Raw genomic sequence first — 22,301 nt, 5'->3', positions numbered from 1 at the left:
AGACACATAGGTTAGTTAATTATAATTAAAATAAATGTTTTTTTATTATTATTAAAATAACTATTACAGCATCATTACTGTATCATTATTAAATTAGGCATATTGATATTATTTTTAATGTGACCCACTTTTATGTACAAAAGTGCACTTTTCTTTGACAAATTCCCGGCATCACTCTTGCACAATGTCTGCTACAGACAAGATACCCGCCAAAATATAATACATAAAATTTTGGGTTTGAACAAATTCCTAATCCTATAGTATCGACTTAGGTCCGACCATGTCTCCTTCATTAGACTTAAATATACATGACTAATAGTCTCATATTATGCTTTGGACACAAATAATGATGAATAAACCACGTAAACCTACTTGCAAACAGAAGCACTAGAGAAAGCTTCAGAACAATCAGACATCAATAAAAGTTCAAATCATTTTAATGCAAAACATTTTAAATAGGTTGCATATCATCTATCTGACAACTATAGGTTGTCAATAAAATATTCCACAAACCATTTATTTAACCAGAAAGGCAGCCTGATTTCAAAACACATTTTTGGTAGATCCACATACACATTCTTCCAACAAACCTGCCTATTATTCAAGACCAAACCTCAAAAAGAGGCTAGTCTCTCGTTCATGTTTGCATGTGCGTTTATAAAGTGCAGCATTATTCCATACAGTTCTGAATAAAATACAGTCCTCACCAAATCAAAATGGAGTTGATCCCAGAACCTCATGAGAGGCTGAGTCTTAAGATAGTTGAGATGGCCGCTGTGTATATGGAGTTAGTAATGATAAAAGCTACTTAGAGCTCCGATCTCCTGCAACCCAGTACTCCTCTGTTTGCATCTCAGTAAGGCGAGATACTGTCCTCTGGAAGGCGACCACCTCCTCTTCTCCAGTAAAGATCGCCAGCGAGCTGCCTGCATCCTGATGCATTAAAAGAGAAAATCAAATCACTGCTGCCCATCAATGTGAAGAGATCATCAACACGCCATGGTTAAAAAAAAAAAAAAAAAAAAAAAAAGATTTTTAAAGGACTAGTTCACCTAAAAACTGACTCCCCCTCATGTCATCCAAGATGCAGATGAGTTTGTTTTCAATAGAGAAAGCAATATTATGGATTATGGACTTGCATTTTAGCCAGAGGCAACAGATTGAAGTTAAAAACGCAGTTTTTGCCTTAACGAGATGTTAATTGATGGACTGGAGTGGTGTGGATTACTTGTGGATTACTGTGATGTTTTTATCAGCTGTCTGGACTCTCATTCTGACGGCAGTAATTTAAACCAGTAAGGAGTTTTATTTTACAGTATTAAATGGAGCATTTTTTTGTAAATGACAATTAAGCACACCCCACCCACCATAACGAAACCGAACATTATCAATCGTGATTTCATTACTCTCATTTTGGCCAGTACTATTGAGCAACACATACATATACACTACTATATCAAAAGTTTGGGGTCAGTAAGACTTTTTGATCAAAGAAATTCAAACTTTTATTTGAATTATTCAACAAGGATACAATAAATTAATCAAAATTGAGATTTCAAAGAAATTCTGTCCTTTTGAACTCTCTTTTCATCAAAAAAATCATGAATTGCATCACGGATTCCACAAAAATTGTGTAGCAGCAAAACTGTTTTCAACACTGATAATAATAAGTAGTTTTCAGCAAAGCTGCATATCAGAATGATTTCTGAAGGATCATGTGACACTGAAGACTGGAGTAGAAAATTCAGCTTTGATCACAGTAATAATTTGCATTTTAAAATATATTCAAATAGAAAACAGTTCTGTTTGGGTGTAATAATACTACACAATATTTACTATAAAAAAAAAAAAAAAAAAAAAAAAAAAAAAAAAAAAAAAAAAAAAAAAAAAAAAAAAAAAAAAAAAAAATCGAAAACATTTTTACAAAAAAAAAAAAAATCTTGCCAACCCCAAAATTTCAGCTTGCAACAAAAAGATTCTTTATTTAATTCTCAAAGAATTTGAATAGGAAACTGTTTGTAAATTACCCTTGAAATGCCCAGATCATCCAATAAAACATGAGTGTCATGATGGTCGTGATGTTCAAGAACAAACAGATCATCTAATTGAGCTTCGGCCTGCAGCACGACTCGAACCTGTGGAGATATTCCCCCGAACCTTGAGAGGTTCCTTTAAGACCTTCCGACAGAAATCACAAGAATTTCACCATGACTTACCTTGTGCTCATAGAGTGCGTCAGTGAGAGTTATGAAGCGTCTGGCTTGCGTGAGCAAAGGAATGTTTCGGATGAAAACTGTGTCAAACACAGCAGAGATCTCCAGGTAGTCACTGGCTCCTATCGGCTAACAGTAAAAACAACACATTACTCACTAATATAGTTCATTTCAATGGTGGATGGTGAAGCAGCACAGGAAACAGACTTACTCGATCACACAGCTCTTCAAAAGTGCAGTCTGCTATGGTCCCACATGCTTTAGCAAGTGTTAGTATCCTGCCATGTACCTTTAGAGATCTGGGTCGAGTAACTGTGATAAACAAAATGAACCTGAATCAAATTTGCATAAAATATCAAATTAAAACAATTAAATTCTCAACTCACAAAATTGTGTATGCATAACACATTATGGTAACCTACATTCACATCTGTAGCAATATGTCATCTAACAAGCTGCACTGAAATTCTTTCATTAGGTTTTAGTGTTTTGTTATTTAGCAAACACATAAGCAGCCAACTTACTGTCATTCTGTTTGAAGGCCATCTCATCGAACAGCTTATCGAGTGTTGCATCAACATCAGGTTCACTGGAACTAGATTCAAAGATATCACTTCATAATACAAATTTGTTGTTTTTTTTAACTCATACTTGGTCAAAGCACTAACGTTAACGGTTTAAGCAAAGCATGTCATGTTTTGTATGTTTAAATTCTTTTTAATGCCTTATTTTAATATGAAAGGACAACAGAAGCAAATTACACGATGATATTCAAAACATGGCACATCCTGTCTTGCCTAAGCAACAGTGACTCATCTAATGGTGCTTGTTGGATTGTTTGAAAACTATCATTATTTCTGTAGCTCTTTTTGGTAACATTAGTGGTGCAGAAATTTTACACTTCAGCTTTAAATACTTCAGGAATACTTTTTAAGATGCAGGTCTTTGATTAAAGAAAGTAGTCAACTTCCATAACTGATTAAAAGTGCATCACTAATACAGCAACATCCCATGAACTTTCTCACAGGTAGAAGAGTCTCCCAGCTGCAGGGCGATTTCTTCTCTGATAATCTATTCCAGAGTCCAGACGCAGTGTTTGTCAATACTCCTGTTTACAAGACATTTGACTGCTGCTTTATTTATAGCACTTATAACATAAAGTAATTTAACAGCATTGTCACTGTTTTGACCTTATTCCCAAAAGTGCAACAAGAGCATTAAATAAATAGCTCACCCCAAAAATGTTGTCACCCTTAGGCCATCAAAGATGTAGATGAGTTTGTTTCTTCATCAGAACAGATTTGGAGAAATTTAGCATTTCATCACTTGCTCACCAATGGATCCTATGCAGAGAATGGGTGCCATTAGAATGAGTCCAAACTGCTGATTAAGAACACCACAATTAAAAAAAAAAAAAAAAAAAAGTCAATAATTGGTGTGCTGGAGTGGTGTGGATTACTTGTGAGTTATTGTGATGTAATCTGATGGGACTCTCATTCTGATGGCACCCATTCACTTCAGAGGATCCATTCTTGAGCAAATTATGGAATGCTACATTACTCCAAATCTGTTCTGTTGAAGAAACAAACTCATCTACATCTTGGACTTGAAGTTTCAGCAAATTTTCATTTTTGGGTGAACTATTCCTTTAAGTACACTACATAAGTGTTTTAGATAATACACCTGCTGCTGAAGTGCTTACCTTTAGCACGGCGATGAAGGGCACAAAGTTCACCCTCTGTAATCCATTTTTGTACAGATCTGTAAAACAAGATATTGTGCTCAAAACAAACTGGGATTTGGAAGCCAAGAGTTACTGAAAGAAACTGCACATTGTGTGATGGCTACACTCAAAAAAAAAAAAAAAATTGGTGCATGATTTACTTTAAATCAATTTTCACTCAGATATTGCTAGTAAACGTCATAAAAAAAGTTACAAAGTAAAGGCAAATAACACTGAATTAAATGAAGACTGAAATAGTATTTTCTTTTAAAACATACTCCAATAATTTAATTACAACTATTATGAACATTTTTTTGTAGTGTTGCACAGTCACTGGCGGTCACTTTAAAGAAACTAATTTACAAAAAACAGGCTTTTCAAAGAGTCAGTTGATCTTTTGATTAGAACAAGCAACTGATACGTGTTACCCTTATACCCAAAAGAACGTAATGTGTACAACAACTACATTCATTCAGTATTTTGCTGGGTTCATTGATTCTTACCATCTGGATGTTGGATGTGGCAACAACTACAACCCCGTTCAGAAAGAGGTTCTCAAAGAGCTGTTTAAGAATCATGGCATCTGCGATATCAGTGACCTAATGAACAGAGAAAGCAAAGGAAACCTTAAAAATCAATACTGATTATTCTCTGTGACAGGTTGATTGTCACTGCATGGATTTAAAAGGTAACTGAAGCAGATCTCAGTATGCTAGAGCCATCGCAAAGCTTGATTAGATTGCAACTGCATGATCACTGAGTGAAACATTCACCTGGAACTCATCAAAACACAGAAGACAGGCCTCCTCACTGATTTCTTCAGCGACCTCTGCGATAGGATCGTACGCCTTCGCCATTTTACCCACTTTTCTCTTGGGCAAACTTTGCTTGAGCCGATGGATTCCTATATAAACACGAGTCTACCTGAGTAAGAGCAAATAATGGCAAATTTACTCATTTTGGCATCTTTTTATAATTGATATACAGAACTTAAATTCCTATACATGTAATTTTTGGGCTCTGGGAATACTGCAGTCACTCAGATGTTAAATAATGCACTTTCCAGCCAATTTCTGTCTTCGGCTTAAAAAGCACTGAAGATAAACAGTGCACTGCCCATATCAGAAAACAATGAAAAAAATAAAATGTGTTGATGGTCTAATATTTACCAAATGTAATGAGGTTGTCACAAATTCAATTAAACTAATAGTTAAGTACAGTATAAATAAATAAATTAAATACATATCAGTCAATTAATGAAAAATTACCAAAAGCTAAGAATTATCAGCGCACACACAACAATAAAGGGTACATTTACAGCATCTTGTTCAAATCATAATCAGAAATCATAACTAACTTACGTTTATGTACATCCAACATGAATCCGTGAAAATGGACCCTTTTTTTCTTTGCTGTCTCTACATGATCATAAAACATGTTTTTCCTGTGCCTGAGAGAATGAGAAAAATGAGAAAATAAGCACTGATAAGCACAGAACGGAGCAGTTTGTTTCAATAACAAGACAACAGAGTCTGACTGAGGCCGAGCCACAACACGATGCCACAGAACTTACCAACATCTCCATATATGTAATAACCTTTCGGTGGTTTTCTCTTGGAGAACAACTGTTGCAGAGATAAAAGGAGTCTGAATTTGTTAATATCTGCAGGATATTTTTTGGCTGCTTTAGGCCACACAACTTTATGCAGCTTACCTTTGAGAAAAGCGCTGAGTGTTCACTGCTATACCCTCGAAGATCCTTCTGCATCTGATCCAGTTTTTCCAAAGCAGCTCTCTGCTGCAGATCTTCTCGTAACTGTCCATCTCGAATGAGACTGTTGTAATGCTCCAGCGGTCCAGAAAAACTGCTGCTCGGAGCGGTTGTGGCACTGGGAACATCAACAGTCTGAGATAACACACTTTGTTTTTTTTTTCAAGTTTTTAAAAGAAGAGTTCAGTTTTAACAAGGATTGTTCTCTCTAGCGGTGGTTTTATATGCAAGATTAAACACCTAGATCAAAACTGATTATAATTTATGTAAATACTGTCCTACAAACTAAAATTACAATATTATCATAAATTCTGTAATAGAGGTTGAACCACTGTCATACATTAAAGACGAGTCAAAATATAAACCTGTTATATTTTAAGGTAAAACATTTTCTGATGTTGATGTTTATTCGAGACATTTATAACATTTCTCTTATTTATCTAACAGAGTCGAACATACTGGGTGTTCTTGTCTTGACAGAATGTCAGTGTCAAAGACGAACATAATGACATTATCACGTATATATTATTCCTGTCATTGAAAGCCTTACCTCTTTTAATACAGCTGACAATACCAGGCAAAGCTGACTTCGACAGAAGCTTATTTTTCATACAGAACTGAAGTTCAAGCACCACCGAGGACGCTTAACCGGCGGCTGCCATGATGATTCAAACTGCGGAAGCTTTATTGAAAGTACGCCAGGGACTGTGCGGGTGGGCGTGGTCTTTGTATAAGGGAGCGATGACTCATGAATATTAATTATTTGACGTGTCTCTCCGCTCCAGTTAGCAGGCAACGTTAGAATGAGCTAATTTATATTCATGAGTTTAGCGTACTTCGCAATTTCCCCTCCTGAAAAGTGAGAAGCTAGAACGACCTGCCACTGCTACACATGCGTTCAAATGCAGACAAAAAAACCCTGGAAGAGCCACTAAAATTAGCCAAAAAAGCCAAGAAATTATAGTTTTGTTTTGAAAGGTTAATATCACTTATAGGGTGTTTTATACCCACATACCCTAGATGTTAATATTACTGAAACAATTTTGGACAGTATTCACTGGATAAATACTCCTTGGAAAATACTGCATGTCTAACAGATAAGCACAATATCCAGCCTCCATATATATGTGTATGTAACACAAAATATATTTGCTAAAATGTATTTCAGAATATTAAAAGCATGTTTGTTTGTTTTTTTGTTTTGTTTTTGTTTTTTTGTGGGTGGGGGGGGGGTTGGGTATTCTCATGTGTATTCCTTAAAATTGGGGAACATTTAAGTTGATTTGGATCTAATTTTATAAAGTGTGATTAAAATTTTATTTCTTTATTTCCCCTTTCTTTTTGTTTTTGTTCAAAATGTTGAACTGATCTTTTTTTTTTATTATTCACAAGAACAAATTTCTTAACACTTTGCATAGATTTGAGTCTTTCTTGCTGAGATTTCCAATACTGTAAAATCTCTTAAAATGCCTAAATAATAATAATAACAAATTTCTTATGGACAATGAAACCATTCACCTTCATTGAGGTATCCTTGGTTTATCTGTTTGTATTTTTTCTTTACTTTTCATTTTATGTTCTTTCCATTTCAATGCAGTGCAGTTTCTTTGCAACTAATAATACCCATGTTAGTCTAATGTGTGCATCCATGTAAAGTCAGGTAAAGAAGGATTTGATAATGAGTCAGCCAGATGTTCTCTTTGAATAATAGAGTTACTGTTGACATGTAATGACAGCCAGCAGCCTAGCCATTATCCCATCTCCTTGTCCTCCTAAGACATATTAGCTTTATGGAAGAATGTTTTATGAACATGTGATGGGAAGCAGCCCAGGATCTGGATGCCTGTTTCCATGACAACAAGAACTGGGCAGCATCATGAACACTGAAACACACGCTTTGGCTTCATGACATGCTGTGGATGATGAGAGGAACTCTACTGAAGCTTTCCTGCATGCTTTTGACAATATTTTTGCTTTGGCTTTGACTGGAAGGTAAGGCGAGAAGGTTGGCATTATTTAGTTGTGCTCGTTGTATTTGATTATGTGTAGTGCTTTCATTCTGTGTCTATAGCTGCTTAATGCAGGCTCCTGCTGAATGGTGTGAGGGAGATGGATGTTAATGTGTGTGTATCCATGGCAAAAGCACTCATCTTCTCCTCAGTGCTTTAGTCTAATGAGAGGACTGAACCTGTGTGTGAAGTCTCAGACTTCTATAGATCTAGACATGCATTTTAGGGAAGGTGAAGAATAATACACACATCTAAAGCAAAAGGACACAGCTGCTATATTTAACATCCTTGTTAATAAAGGCTAATAAGAGTCTGAAAATACAACTGTGAAAGAAAATCTTGTTCATAAAAATGATCATATTGCATAGGGAATGTTTATATACATTTGATCACCAAAACCTATTTAAATTTAATAATAAAAAAGCTGGTTTAAGGACCATGTAGAACATTTGCACTGCATAAAAATTATTTCTTAAAAATACAATAAGAAAATACAATTTCAGTCTTTTTTTCCCTATAGGATTCTTTTATTAATAGTTCAAAGGAATTACATTATTTAAAAAATAGATCTTTTGTAGCATTAGAAATGCAGTTACTGTCACTTTTAATCAATTTGATGCATCCTTGCTGATTAAAAGAATTGAAATATAAAAGCATATTTTCTGATATACCTGATTAGACATATTGATCTAAAATAAATTTAATAATGTCAACCTAATTAACAGGCGGAGAAAACTTTAAAAAAAAAAAATTAATGCATCATATGCCATTTCTTTGTAATTATTTGTGAAGTTTAGCAATTTCAATTTCTAAAAAAAAAAAAAAAAAAAAAAAAAAAAGAAATTCATTACTGTCATGTGTTTTTTCGCCAGAAACCTTCAGTAAACATTTTCACTAATAAAAGTACAGTAAAAATCTACTTAAAAACTATCTTTTATTATTTACTTTTATTTTAAGAAATTCAACAAGAATCCTTCCGAATAGGTTAAATTAAAAACAAGTTGATGCTTATGGTTACCGCATTCTTACAACCAAGTCATTTTCTTTAATTAGTTGCTTGTGATTACTGTACATGCACTTTTTTTTTTAGCACTTTAAAGGTAAAGGGTATCACCCCAGTGAAAGTTTTGTACCTTTTTCTTCTGAGAGTTTAGAGAATATTCACTCTAGAAACTTCCAGTACTTTTTCCAGGCCTGTTAATCATGTTAGAAACCACGGATGTCCCCCACTCTAAAAATGTAGTCAGTAGTAGTAAATCCTAATGGCCAGTAACCTGCCATGGCAATATTCTCTGTTTGTTGTCTATAGATCTAACATGTGCTCTTGTGGATGTGGCACAAAGGCCAAACAACAGGAGTGAAATGCAATCAGTTTCATTTGAGCGGCTCATTCGGCCCCAGACAGACAGGAATGATACCAGGCCCCGAGCGCTTCAGGAGGAGACCGACACGGATCTTTCGAATCACTATCTTTGGCCTCCCCCTGCAATGAATATACAAAGAAAAGGCGAGAACCAGATTTAAGGTCAGCCCTTCTAAATCCTGTGTGTGTCATCATCTGTCCTGCTCAAAATGGATTTTCATGTGGCTACAGTGAATTCTATTCTCTATTTATCACCCTCTTTCTATTCTCCGCACTGCAGCCGCTGCATTCATCCATCACGTCTGTTATTGATTAAATGTCAGCTGACCCTGCGGAGTCTTCTTTAGTTATAATTAGATATTATGGCTGTATACTGAAAGCTTATTCTCCCATCGGCAGCTGAAGCCAGGAATGGTGATGTCACCTCCAGAAGCACCGTGCCTGTATGAGCTCAGCGCCGTCAATTTTAATAAAACGTTTGATTTAAAAGAAAAATGTGAATTTTCACATTTAATTTGTTCAAAAAACTTGCAGTGTTTTATTTTAGTTAATGAATTCAAATTCCACTCTGTTCAAGAGTTGGAGATTTATTAAAACTGGAATGGCAGGAAGAGGAATTAACTGAATTACAATTCTAAGAAATTCAACACCCACACAACAGCAGTGTTTCATTAGTCCAAAACAGGGGTTACATTAATATATATAAAAAACATGACTAATTATGCCTAATTATCTGCTGATATATACACTACCGTTCAAAATTTGGGGTCTATAAAATGTTTAGATGTTTTTAAAAGAAGTATCTCATGCTCATCATCATATATACTGATCAAAATTATTTGATAAAAACAGAAATATTGTGAAATAGTTTTACAATTTAAAATAACAGCTTTCTATTTGAATAGATTTTAAAATGGAATTAATTCTTGTGATCAAACCTGAATTTTCAGCATCATAACTCCAGTCTTCAGTGTCACATGATCCTTCAGAAATCATTCTAATATGCTGATTTGCTGCTCAAGAAACATTTTTGATTCTTATTACTGTTGAAAACAGTTTTGCTGCTTTATATTTTTGTGGAAACTTTTTAAATTATTATTATATTTGATGAATATGAAGTTCAAAAGAACAGCATTTTTTTTAAATGTCTTCACTGTCACTTTTGATCATTGTAATGCATCTTTGCTAAATAAAAGTAAAATATTTCTGACCCCAAACTTTTGAACGGTAGTGTAGAGTACATTTTCACACCTTATTAGACATGTTTATCTAAAATAAGTTAAATACTGTCAACACAATTAGTTGTGTAATTAAAAGAAAACATCTGGTAGAGCTTCTTTCTCTCAAGTGTTAATAAAATAATAAATGAATCATGAGTTTTTCATTAAAATAGTTAAAAAAAAGAATGTTCTAAACCCTTTCTTTCTTTCATGGAACAAAGTTATTTTGAAAGGCAGTGACATCTAAACAACACTTGAATCCACTGACAGAATATAGAAAGTTATGTGAAATATGTTGATGTTGTCATGCATGAGTGCTGGCACTTGATCTTTGGCACACATGATCTTTATGGTCTTTTCATCATTCAAGCACTGTACTCTTCACTAAACTTCACTAAACCCAGCTGAGTCACCGGATGCTGAGGATTATTCTGCACCGCCGTCATGTTCAGTGAACCCCTGTGATTCACTCACATCCTGATTTCACTCATTCACTTCAACCCGCATCACTGCTCGCAAAACATCACAGCAGGTAAGACGGAAACCCTGCTGCATCTACAGGAATAGAAGCATAAATGGATGGAATATGGGTCGTGTTACATCAGAGGGGAAAATTATGTCATTCTTTCCTTTTTTTCCCCCCAAATGTTGATGTCAGACCTCCATAGAGTCCACATGATTGGTAGATGATGTTCGGTTCATCAAAGATGCTTATATGTAAGTGTTTATGAAGCATTAATAGTTTTTTATGCATTTAATATGAATATTTAACTCTTTACGAATTTAATGTTTTTTTATTCTGTTTTTCTCACAGGAGACTGATGGCAATGCATTGCATTTGAGGACTGATATAAACATCAAATAAACCGGACTGAAATGAGAATCTTAAGTTCTGCTGTCACATTGAGAGAAAACAAATAAATGTGTTATATTTGCACATATTTATTGTTTTTGACTCAATTATTAATTGCCGATTAAAAATGCATGTTTGTATTTATATACAAAGAAGTTCAACAACAGCTCTGGAAAGATACACAATTTTTGGTTACAGATGTTCTGCTTTGCCAGAGAAATCATTATCATAATGTGATAAATTGCTTTTGCTCCTCAGCTGTAAGTTGCCTTGGATAAAAGCATCTGCTTAATGTGTGAATGTATATGTAGATTTTTGAGCCAAAACAGAGATGATTTATAGTTAATATGAAACTCTCTTTCTCTCTTCCATTTACTGCTACAGCATAGTACATAAAACATGAATAATCTTGATAAATGAAAACATTTGGTCCATATATTATTATTACTTTGGAATGCATAAGTTATGTTAAATTACTTATTCTGTAAAAGATAAAAATGTCACTAGAGTTATTTACCATTAAATATAAAAATCTTACCGTATCGGCCATTTCCTTAAGGGGCCATGGATGTGGCCACCATTAACCTTCATGGAAAAGAACAGCTTGGACATTCAGCTAGGAAACTTTTTTGTAAATCAATATGAGGGTGAGTAAATGACTAACAAAACAGAGGTAGGCCTCGTGTTTCCACTTAAATGACTTGAAAGGCTGATGCCAATTAAAATGAATGTGAGCAAAATCATATATATATAGCCTACAACAGTTTTCCAACCGCTTAATTGGCTGGTACAGCTGTTGAGTTTAAGACTCAAAAAGGAAGCAGACTACATTTGCAAGTGATTAGAGAAATCCTTCTTTAACCATCCTTCAGATTGACGCCATTTAAAACCACACATGCAATATCTCTGCTCTATTAGCCTTCTAGAAGTCACTAGAAAATCATTTAGGTTTTAAATAAGCCTCATATTCATGTTGTTAATTTTTTAATGCAAACAGTAAAATATTTGCACTACAAAACAGGATGTTTATAATTAAGAGTATTTAAACATTCTAAGGCTGATGATACACGAGGCAACTTTCTGAGTGCTTGAGCACTTTCCCATTGAGAATGGGTAACAAATTTCTATCTGGATACTTTACTTCGGTTGTGGGCCTGTGTCTCACCTGGTTGCCCGTTGATGGCAATATTGCCCAAAAAGTTGCGCCGTGCATCATCAGCCTAAGATTCGAGCACATTTACCAGCTGTGTTCTTTCACTTCTTTAACTGAATTTTCTTCAGTGTTTTGCTGGGCTCAAACTGACCCAAAATTTAAACAATGTTTCAGTTTGAACAATTTAAAACTGACATTCTTTGGAAAAATGTCTGAAAGTAAAAATCAGAAACCAATGCAATTGTTTAGGATATACATTTTTCTGTTGTTTCTTTCTTCCCCTGACATGTTTGGTTACACTATTTGTAGAAAAGATTTGGTTATCAATAAAAAGAATTTTAAATATCCTGTAAAATGCACGTGGCTATGCGAAGAATACGAAAAAAGAATAATACTGTCTGAATCTTCTGGATTTTAAATAGGTCAGATGAACATATTCGCAGTAAATGCAAATAAAATTTCAAATAAACTGTTATTATTCCCTCACATATCGCACTGGGGTCTTTGGGAACCCCAACATACAGAACAGAGAGAATTCGCAATAGGTAATAAAGACCGTTCACCAACAGATTCGCACGTAAAGCATGCATACTGTGGTTAATCGACTGTTTACTGACACGAGCTCCCCAAGAGCAGGGTTGCAAGCATCCAATTTGCGCAAACGCAGGCGAGGAGCAGCATAACGTGGTGGTGATGCTCTGTGCTTGCCGCATGTCTTGCGTCGCATAGCGCACACACACAGACGGAAGCGGGCTCGTGTCAGCTTGGAATCACCTTTACACATTATTTGGCGTTCAGTAAACGCGGGGAATCCGAGGAATTTGGGTTCGACACACGTGAAACCGGACGGCTTGCGAGCACCAGCACGTTTCCATCAGCCTCTTAACGCGTTACTTGAAGGTAAGAGGCGATGCACACGTGTATGTGCAGCTGTGGAACATTTATGCGCGTCGCAGTCATATGTGTTTCTGTTTTTTGCTTTTGTCATTTAATGCAGCAAAACGATCTAAAAGGCGTCAGTGGTGAATGGGTGAACGTGTGAATGAATTAATGCATGCACGAGTGACTGAGTGAGAACGTTCAAGCATTATTACTAGCCTGCATGGCCTGATTTGAGCACTTTGCGCAGGTTAAGGGTGTATTAGGCTTTAATATAGCTATGTGATGCATTTAGCAACAAAAGCACTGGTTGCTTGTTACTGCCCATTTGCTCAGAGACGAACCTTTGGTATTGTGTCATGAATTTGAGAGATGCACTGATGTTTCTCAGCCCCACTTGAGACGAGAGATTTTTGATGTGATTTGAGCGCAGTGCAATGCACAAGCAAAGGGACTGCGTCTTTTCTCTGCGGGTTCTGGCGGAATGGTCCAAATTCACACTGGTGCATAAATAAAAACACACGAAAATGCCCGTTTGGGATGGTAAATGTTAGTGGGCTCGGTTATACACGTATATGCAAATGATGTTCTACCCATATTCTGTCACACCAAAATGCTCGTGATGTATAAACGGCTTCTAAAGCAAACGCACAGATGGTGACACGATGCTCTTCAACGGATCTTCAAGTCATGAAGTCCGATAATTCCTCCGTTAAAGATCACAGATAGTTATTCTGCATCGCTTCCCAGTGGTTTCCCTCCTCAAGGTCATTCGTTCAGCCATTTGTGCTTGAAAAAGCCTCAGCACTATTACATAAGAGTGACGATTGGGTCGTGGGTAATAATTCCTGACTGTCTTTAATTAAAGCCGCATTCTTATCAAATGTGTTCGAGGCTGCTCTGTTTTTCACGCTCACGTTTGATGCAGAAGAGGCTGCAAACACAGACAGACGCTCCACTTGGAAATAAAAAGCTCCTCTCCAGTCCAACCCCTCCCCGTTTGTAGCCTATTTTACCTGATGTCCATTTACACATTAACTCTTGTGACTTTGAGAAGCACAACACAGCCAGGCTGCTTGCACGAGCGGATCACACTTGACATCATTGGGTTCATCATTTAATGACTAGTAGCCTACTTTGTGTGCATTGTATTGTGGAGATAGTCGTAGCCTAAACATTTGCATGAATATTTGAAATAATTTAATATGCTTTGACATCATATTGCTCCTTCTTTATATATCTAGTTTATTTTGCAATGCGGAAGTAAGCTATTTTCTGTGAAAATGAGATTTCCAATGTGTTGGGTGCAAATAATATTTTTGGAACTGACAGAATGTGGAATCACCACTTCTGTTTATTGTCCATCGCCCAGTTATTGGCCGATGCAATAACTGCAATTACATATTTCAAAGTAACCAAATATCAGCCTGCAGTTGCAAGAAAGCTCTTACATTGAGAAAACCTCAAATGACAATGCGCTTTTCATTATATATATATATATAGTCACACTGGAGCACAAAACCAGTCATAAAGGTCAGTTTTTTAAAATTGAGATTTATACATCATCCAAAAGCTAAAGAATAAATAAGCTTTCCATTAATGTTTGGTTTGTTATGATAGGACAATATTTGGCTGAGATACAACTATTTGAAAATCTGGAATCTGACGGTGCAAAAAAAAAAAAATCAAAATATTGAGAAAATCGCCTTTAGTTGAATGAAGTTAAATGAAGTTCTTAGCAATGTATATTACCAACCAAAAATTGTTTTAATATATTTGCATTTGGAAATTTACAACATGATCTTTACTTAATATCCTAATGATTTTTGGCATAAAAGAAAAATCAATAATTTTGATCCATACAATGTATTTTTGGCTCTTGCTACAAATACTGTATACCCCAGTGACTTAAGACTGCTTTTGTGCTCCAGGATCACAAATATAAATAAAACAGTTATTGGGTCCCAGCCTTATTGGCTAAAAATGTAAGGTATAATTAAAAAAAAAAATTAAAAAATCAACATTGTGAAGAGTATATATCTAAAATCTTTGGACAGCAGACATTTTATAATAATTTGAGTGATTTTTTTAAATATAAATATTGTGTAGAATTAGCATTATTTCAGCAAATTTGTGTACTCTAAAAAAAATGGTGTAGAAACAATTATTACTCAATAATTGCTAGTGAATTTCAAAAATAATTGCAAATGAACACAAGTACACACTACATTCAAAGTGAAAATTGGACAGAAAAAAATGAAATAGAATTTTCTTATAAAATCACTCCAATAATCTTTATTTTGCAAAAAAAAATTATATATATATTTATATATATATATATATATTTTACAGTGTACGTATTATTTGCTACTATTGATTTGTATTATGTATATATCCGCCAACCTCCTACCAATACATGGTTTTTAATGGCTAAAGCTCATACAGGTTATCAGCACTAGCTTTTAAAACGTGACAAACCACAAAAAAAAAAAAAAAAAAGATTATTTTGTGACAGTTTATGTTGCTGCTCTATATATTGATATCAGTCTCTATAAATGGATTGAAATTTAACTCAGACTGTCATTTAAGATAAAGAGAGGCTGTCAGAAAATAACTGTAAAGATGCCGTGTCCATTAACAGTTTCAAACTACACCTGCATCTCTTATTACATACCTGGAAGAACATTCTATAACCATATTATTTCTTTCTTTCTCATGTAGTAATCATGGGAAAACAGAACAGCAAACTGACCCCTGAGGTGATGGAGGACCTTGTGAAGAACACAGAGTTTAATGAACATGAGCTCAAGCAATGGTACAAGGGCTTCCTGAAAGACTGTCCCAGCGGTCGACTAAACCTGGATGAGTTCCAGCAGCTCTATGTTAAGGTGAGAATCTATGGGTTTTAACGCAATTCAAAGATCACTATTACCCCCTTTTACTAGTTTTAAAGGGATAGTTCACCCAAAAATGAATTTTCTGTCATAATTTTCCCTCATGTTGTTCCAAACCTGTTTGACTTTCTAATGTTGAAAAAAAAAAAAGATCTCTTTATAGATATCTCTACTTTGAAGATTATTGATAGTAACCATACAACCATGCAAGATTTAAAAAATATAGATTTAATTAAAAAAAAGTCAGGAAAAAGGAGGAGAGAGAGAGCTAAAAAAAAAAAAATGTGGGGCCTGTAAAACAAACAAACAAACAAACAAACAAACAAACAAGAAAAATCTGGCAACCGTTCAGAACTCCCTAGCAGTTGCATTACAACTTTGAGGATTATTGAAATTAACCATGCAAAAATATAGATTTAATAAAAAGTTCAGGAAAAAGACAAAAAAAACTGGGCCTGTAAAAAATAAAATAAAAAACGTTGAAATAATATGAAATTGTACTTTGTTTTGAAAAAAAATATAACTGGGTTTAATAAAAATGTCAGGAAAAAGAAGACGTAAAAAAAAAAAAAACGGAGCCTGAAAAAAAAAAACCCTGCAATGATTCAGAACACCTTAGCAACCAGTAAATATTAAATTCTACTTTGAGGATTATTGAAATGTAGATGGATTTAATAAAAAGGTCAGAAATAGAAAAAAAATAGCTACCAAAAAGAAGTGTCATAGTATGTTTAACGTGAGACAGTAGGGTTACACATTTTACTGCAGAGAAGCACAAACTAGTCAAAGCAGCCGTCTGTGAAATTTTATTCATAGAACGACTATGAGATGTGAGGACCTCAGTGAAAACACGCTGTTAGATGTACTTGTACCCACCGTGCAGTGCCCATTTATTTTTGAATGAATTGCCAGGGTATGAACCTGAAGCAAAGAACAGAACCTGCTGTGGCTGCTGTAGAAAAAAATCTGACATGAAAATCAATGTGTTCACAAATCCCTCTTAAAGGAACAGTTCACTCAAAAATGAAAACGCCATCATTTACTGACGTTCATGTCAATCCAGAGCTGTCTGTGGGCAGACGCTTAGAAGAAATTTGAAATAAAAGCACATAGTTGAACAGCATTTGATATACAGTATTTCACGTCATCTAACTATTAATCTTGGACTACAGTAGAAAGGAAGATTTTTGGTGAACAAAACTAAATTCAAGTGTCTTATGCACTTCACAAGACTTAGATAATAGCACTCAATTTTGTTTTGTTTTTTTAAACTTGACAGCCGAGGTCACTAAAATATTGAATAAATTAACTGTTTGAAGACTCTTCAGAATTAAGATTTTCTCTTTACATTCCACAGAAAATCAAACACAGCGGTTTCTAATAGTTTGTCCAGATTTACAAGCTCAGCTTCAAACTTTAATATTAAGATAGACATTCATTATTATTTAAAGAAGAAAATCTCATTTTTTTCCTGCAGTTCTTCCCTTACGGTGATGCGTCAAAGTTTGCGCAGCATGCATTCAGGACCTTTGATAAGAATAGTGACGGTACTATCGACTTCAGAGAGTTCATCTGCGCCCTGTCCATCACGTCACGGGGAAGCTTTGAGCAGAAGCTCAACTGGGCCTTCAACATGTATGACCTGGATGGAGACGGCAAGATCACTCGAGTGGAGATGCTGGAGATTATAGAGGTACAGAAAACCCGTTTATATGCATCAAATGAATGCCAGCGGATAAATCTGTTTAAAAAAAGCACTTTCCACAAATAGGGTACAAAACAGGGCCTGAATGTACAAAAAAAAAAAAAAAAGGAAAGAAAGGCACCAGGAGGACAATCTTAAAATTTTGCAATTATTTTATCTGAGGTTTGTAATATCTGCGACCAGAATTTTGTCTATACGTCAAAACACCTTGAGATTTTGATATTTGAGCAATAAATAATAAAATAAATTAAAATAAAATAATAAAAGAAATAAACATAAGTAAAAAGTTGAAGATTCATCCTAAATTAGTGCTTTTATTTCCAAAGGACTGTAGAAAACTGCTTGTTTTAGAGGAAACCCAAAATTTTAAATATAAAAAAATAAACAAATAATATGAAAAAATAACTAAAACATTAACAAATTAGTAAAAAAATTTAATATTAATTTAAAAACTATTCTAAACTATTATGTCTTAATTCCAATAACTTGAAGTAAACAATTTGTATTAAAGATGAATCTAATTTATTTTCAAATAATTTTATATAAGCTCTGCAATTTTTACAAGCAAAGTTTAGGATGTCTGAACAAATACCATGTGATTTTGATATTTGAGCAATAAATATGAGGTAATAAATAAATACAATAAATGAAAATGTCAGAATGAGCAACAAGGTCGAAGATTTATTATTTTCAACAGATTGAAGAAAACTATTTATATTATCATATCTAATAGTTCTCACAACACAATAAAATGCCTCCAATGTTTGAAGCCAACAATTAGAACGTCAGAACAGAGACCCTGAGATTTTGATATTTGAGAAATAAATATTAAATAATGAATACAATTAATAAAAACATGTCAGAATGACTAACAAGTTTAGAGTTTCATCATTAATTACTATGTTCATTTCGAATAAATATGAGAATTTATTTGATAATATATAATAATATATAATAGTTCTCATAACAGAAAAGGTTACTAATGTTTTAAAGATTTATTTTCTATTAATTTTATGCATTACTATTTAATTCTATTTATTTTAGGACACATCTGAACAGAGACACTGTAATTTAGATATCTGAGCAACAAATATGATGTAATGAATACAATAAATTAAAACATCAGAATGAGCAACAAGGTGGAAGATTCATCCTAAAATAGTGCTTTTATTTTCAATAGATTTAGGAAAACTATTTATATGATCATAAAATTATTGCTGTCAAAAGATTAATAGTGATTAATCGCGTCCAAAATAAAAGTGTTTGTTTGCATAATATGTGTGTACTGTGCATATTTATTATGTATATATAAATGCACACACATACAGTATATATACATAAAATAACTATACTAAATTTATATTCAAAATTAATTTAAATTATATATAAAAAAAATAAATATAAAAAAAAAAAAAATCATACTTAAATAAAAAAAAAAAATTCATATATATATACAGTACATAATAAATATACACAGTACACACACATAAATTATGCAACAAAAACTTTTATTTTGGATGCAATTCATCATTTGACAGCACTAGATCATATCTTATAGCTTTCATAACAAAATAAAATGCCTCCAGTGCTTTGAAGATGATTTTCTTTTAAATTTTAAATGAAGTTTGCAGTTTTTGCAGCCAAAAATCAATGCAAGTCAGAACAGAGAGAGACCCAAAAATGTTAATATTTGAGGAAAAAAAAAAAAAAAAGATTAATCCTTAATTAGTGTGTTTATTTCCAATTAATGTGAGAATTTATTTGATATATAATAGTTCTCATAACAGAAAAGGTGACTGATGCCAATAAAGACTTATTTTCTATTCATTTGATTTTAGGACACTTCTGAACAGAGAAACTGCAATTTTGATATTTGAGCAATAAGTATGAAATAATAAATAAATGTCAGAATGAGTAGCAAGGTTGCAGATCCATCCTCATTTAGTTTCATATGAAATTTTTAAAGGTGTTAAAGGTGTGTGACGTCTGCACTGCTAGCAGCATCGAACAGAATTGCGATCTGTATATTTGAGTGACCCAACGGGCCTGGACGTAATTTGCTTGGTGATGCTAGTGGCACAGAATTCACACACTTCAACTTCATTTAAAATTAACATGTGTCATATTTATGGAAGTGCCAATGGCAAAACGGAAAAGAAAAAAAAATTAGAAGGACATTTCAACATGAATACTGGCAATCTCAGCGCCTCCTCGTGTTATTAAAGCCGAGTCTTTTCTCCTCTTTGTGTGAAGGCTATATATAAAATGGTGGGCACCGTGATAATGATGAAGATGAACGAGGACGGTCTGACACCAGAGCAGAGAGTGGATCGGATCTTCAGCAAGATGGATAAAAACAACGACGACCAGATCACACTAGACGAGTTCAAAGAAGCGGCCAAGAGCGACCCGTCCATCGTACTGCTCTTGCAGTGCGACATGCAGAAGTGAGGCATGCTCCGGACTGAACGAGTTAACCGTTTCCACTCTCATTTCCACAAGAGTAACATGTTTGGACTACTTTTAAACGAACTTTCTTTGTGTGATCGAACAACTAGTATGCATGAGAACGTTAACTGCTAAAGAGTTTAGAGTATATCCGTTTAATTTCCAACATGCAACAATGTGAGACGTATAAATCAAACAAGTCCAGTTGTTTTCACGCATCCATCGTCAGTGAAGTGCTCCGCCGTATTTCATTTCTAGCCGCAATACTCGATCACACACACACACACATGCACTACGTTGACTGCCGTACTTCACGCGGTAATTTGGGAAGCGTGTCACACTAAATGTTACGATGAAATCAGTCTGTCAAATTTCAATACTCGAAATTAAGAAGGGCGGCTTATCAAAGGTCCAAACATGCTTGTACTTGAGAATATAAATGTAAGTTATTTGCATGCATGTCCTAAGTGTAAAAACCTACTCTCTCTTCATTTTGGCAACCTTGACGAATAATGCAAGGAGGCCTTATATAAATGATAGTATCAATAACAATGCTAATGTGTGAGATTTACATTCGTTCCTCATCTGTCCATTAGATGTCCTCCCTCGAGTGCATGTTTCCTCTTAAAGACGTACCATGTGTGTGGTAAAAGCTTTCTGTAAGGCACACGTTCCAGCCCCGCCTCCGTCATGATTTGCATCTGCCATTGGCTTCTGCTGGTTTCACCCTATTTTGCACGGACACGAGGACCTAATAAACCAGTATAACCAGTCTAAAACCGACCTTTATTTTTCTTAACGTTAAAAGACCACTGCTGACATCATTCTTATTGCATTACGCTCTTTTTTTACTTTGCGCACATGCATGAATGGTTGCCTGTGAATTCGTTTTAATAATAATACAGAAAGGGCAATATAGCAAATTTTAGCAAAAAGGATCCGCTTCCCCTGGTTTTACGACAAAACCTTATCCTAAATGGGTTTGGTACATGTGCTGCATTTATATTCAACCGTTTTTTGTAAAACAGTATTTCTACTCCAGCACCCATGGTTTTTAGCTGCATCCTTCAGAAGCAACTTTTCAATTAATTCCAGTACCCTCGTTATGTTATTCTCTAAATTTTGTATCCTCTGTATGTTATGTTCTCCTAAAACTTAAAAAATATGGCATTCCAGATTTCCTACTTTCACATCTTGTGACATCTAGGATGGTGTCAGTCCCTTTGGTGGAGAACAAGGCACATCTTTGTAAAATGCAACTGGCCAATAAATAGTGTATATGTTTGCCCTGTAAATATTTGTACCTACTACGGTAAAGCCAAAATGAAGCAGTCCTTTAATTGTGTAATAAGAGGTTTGTTTTATTTGTGGCATGTCTTCAACTCGGTATGTAACAGTTGCACTGACGACATTGTGATTAAAATCAATAAACACTATCTATGGGTTGTTTTTCAGAATGCAGGTGCTTGGTCGTGCACAAAATCAGATGGTTAGTGATATCTAGGAAGAGCATTGTGGTTTATTACAGAGGATGCTGGTTCAAACTGACAAATACCAATTCTGAACATGCTGAAACCGTCATGAGCAGGTGCTAACGGTTGGAAAACGAAAGGAACATTTTACCCCAAAATGGAAAGTTACTCACCCTCAGGACATCCAAGATGTAGGAGTTTGTTTCTTCATCAGAACAGTTTTGGAGAAATGTAGCATGGCATCACTTGCTCACCAAAGGATCCTCTACAGTGAATGGGTGCCGTCAGCAGAACTTGAGAGTCCAACCCGTGATAAAAACATTAACCAACAATGGTGATCCACACCCCTCCAGGCAATTTAATCCATCAATTATAATATCTCAAAAGCTGTGTGTTTATAAGAAAAAAATCCATCATTAGGGTGTTTTAAGTTTAAACCGTCACTTCTGTTCAAAATACGAGTCCATAATCCATAATAACGCTTCCTTCAGTGAGAAAGTCCATCTCCTGTTGTCCTCTCATGTCAAAATCCACCAACATATTTGTTTAGAACTGTTTTCACTTGTAAACCCTGCTTGATCTGTCTATATTTCTCTCC

At 34.6% G+C, this 22,301-nt stretch overlaps 1 protein-coding gene and 1 pseudogene across 2 annotated transcripts; one reads left to right on the top strand and one right to left on the bottom strand.

Moving 5' to 3' along the window:
* Nucleotides 1–419: 419 nt before the first annotated feature.
* On the bottom strand, nucleotides 420–6,660 carry LOC109071840 (annotated as a pseudogene).
* Nucleotides 6,661–7,562: 902 nt separating this feature from the next.
* On the top strand, nucleotides 7,563–21,468 carry LOC109106809 (visinin-like protein 1). Of its 2 annotated transcripts, XM_042743042.1 has the most exons (5): nucleotides 7,563–7,699; nucleotides 9,026–9,241; nucleotides 15,906–16,072; nucleotides 17,556–17,771; nucleotides 20,037–21,468. In XM_042743042.1, exons 3-5 carry the CDS (start codon nucleotides 15,911–15,913, stop codon nucleotides 20,232–20,234), a joined length of 576 nt encoding a protein of 191 aa, XP_042598976.1. In that variant the 5' UTR covers nucleotides 7,563–7,699; nucleotides 9,026–9,241; nucleotides 15,906–15,910; the 3' UTR covers nucleotides 20,235–21,468. The 2 variants fall into 2 exon arrangements, with proteins under 2 accessions (XP_042598976.1, XP_042598975.1); XM_042743041.1 differs by lacking the exons at nucleotides 7,563–7,699; nucleotides 9,026–9,241 and adding an exon at nucleotides 12,947–13,205.
* The last annotated feature ends 833 nt before the right edge of the window (nucleotides 21,469–22,301 follow it).

The sequence above is a fragment of the Cyprinus carpio genome, chromosome B17, assembly GCF_018340385.1.
Source record: "Cyprinus carpio isolate SPL01 chromosome B17, ASM1834038v1, whole genome shotgun sequence".
Lineage (NCBI taxonomy): Eukaryota > Metazoa > Chordata > Actinopteri > Cypriniformes > Cyprinidae > Cyprinus > Cyprinus carpio.
This window is presented reverse-complemented; position numbering and strand designations above follow the sequence as displayed.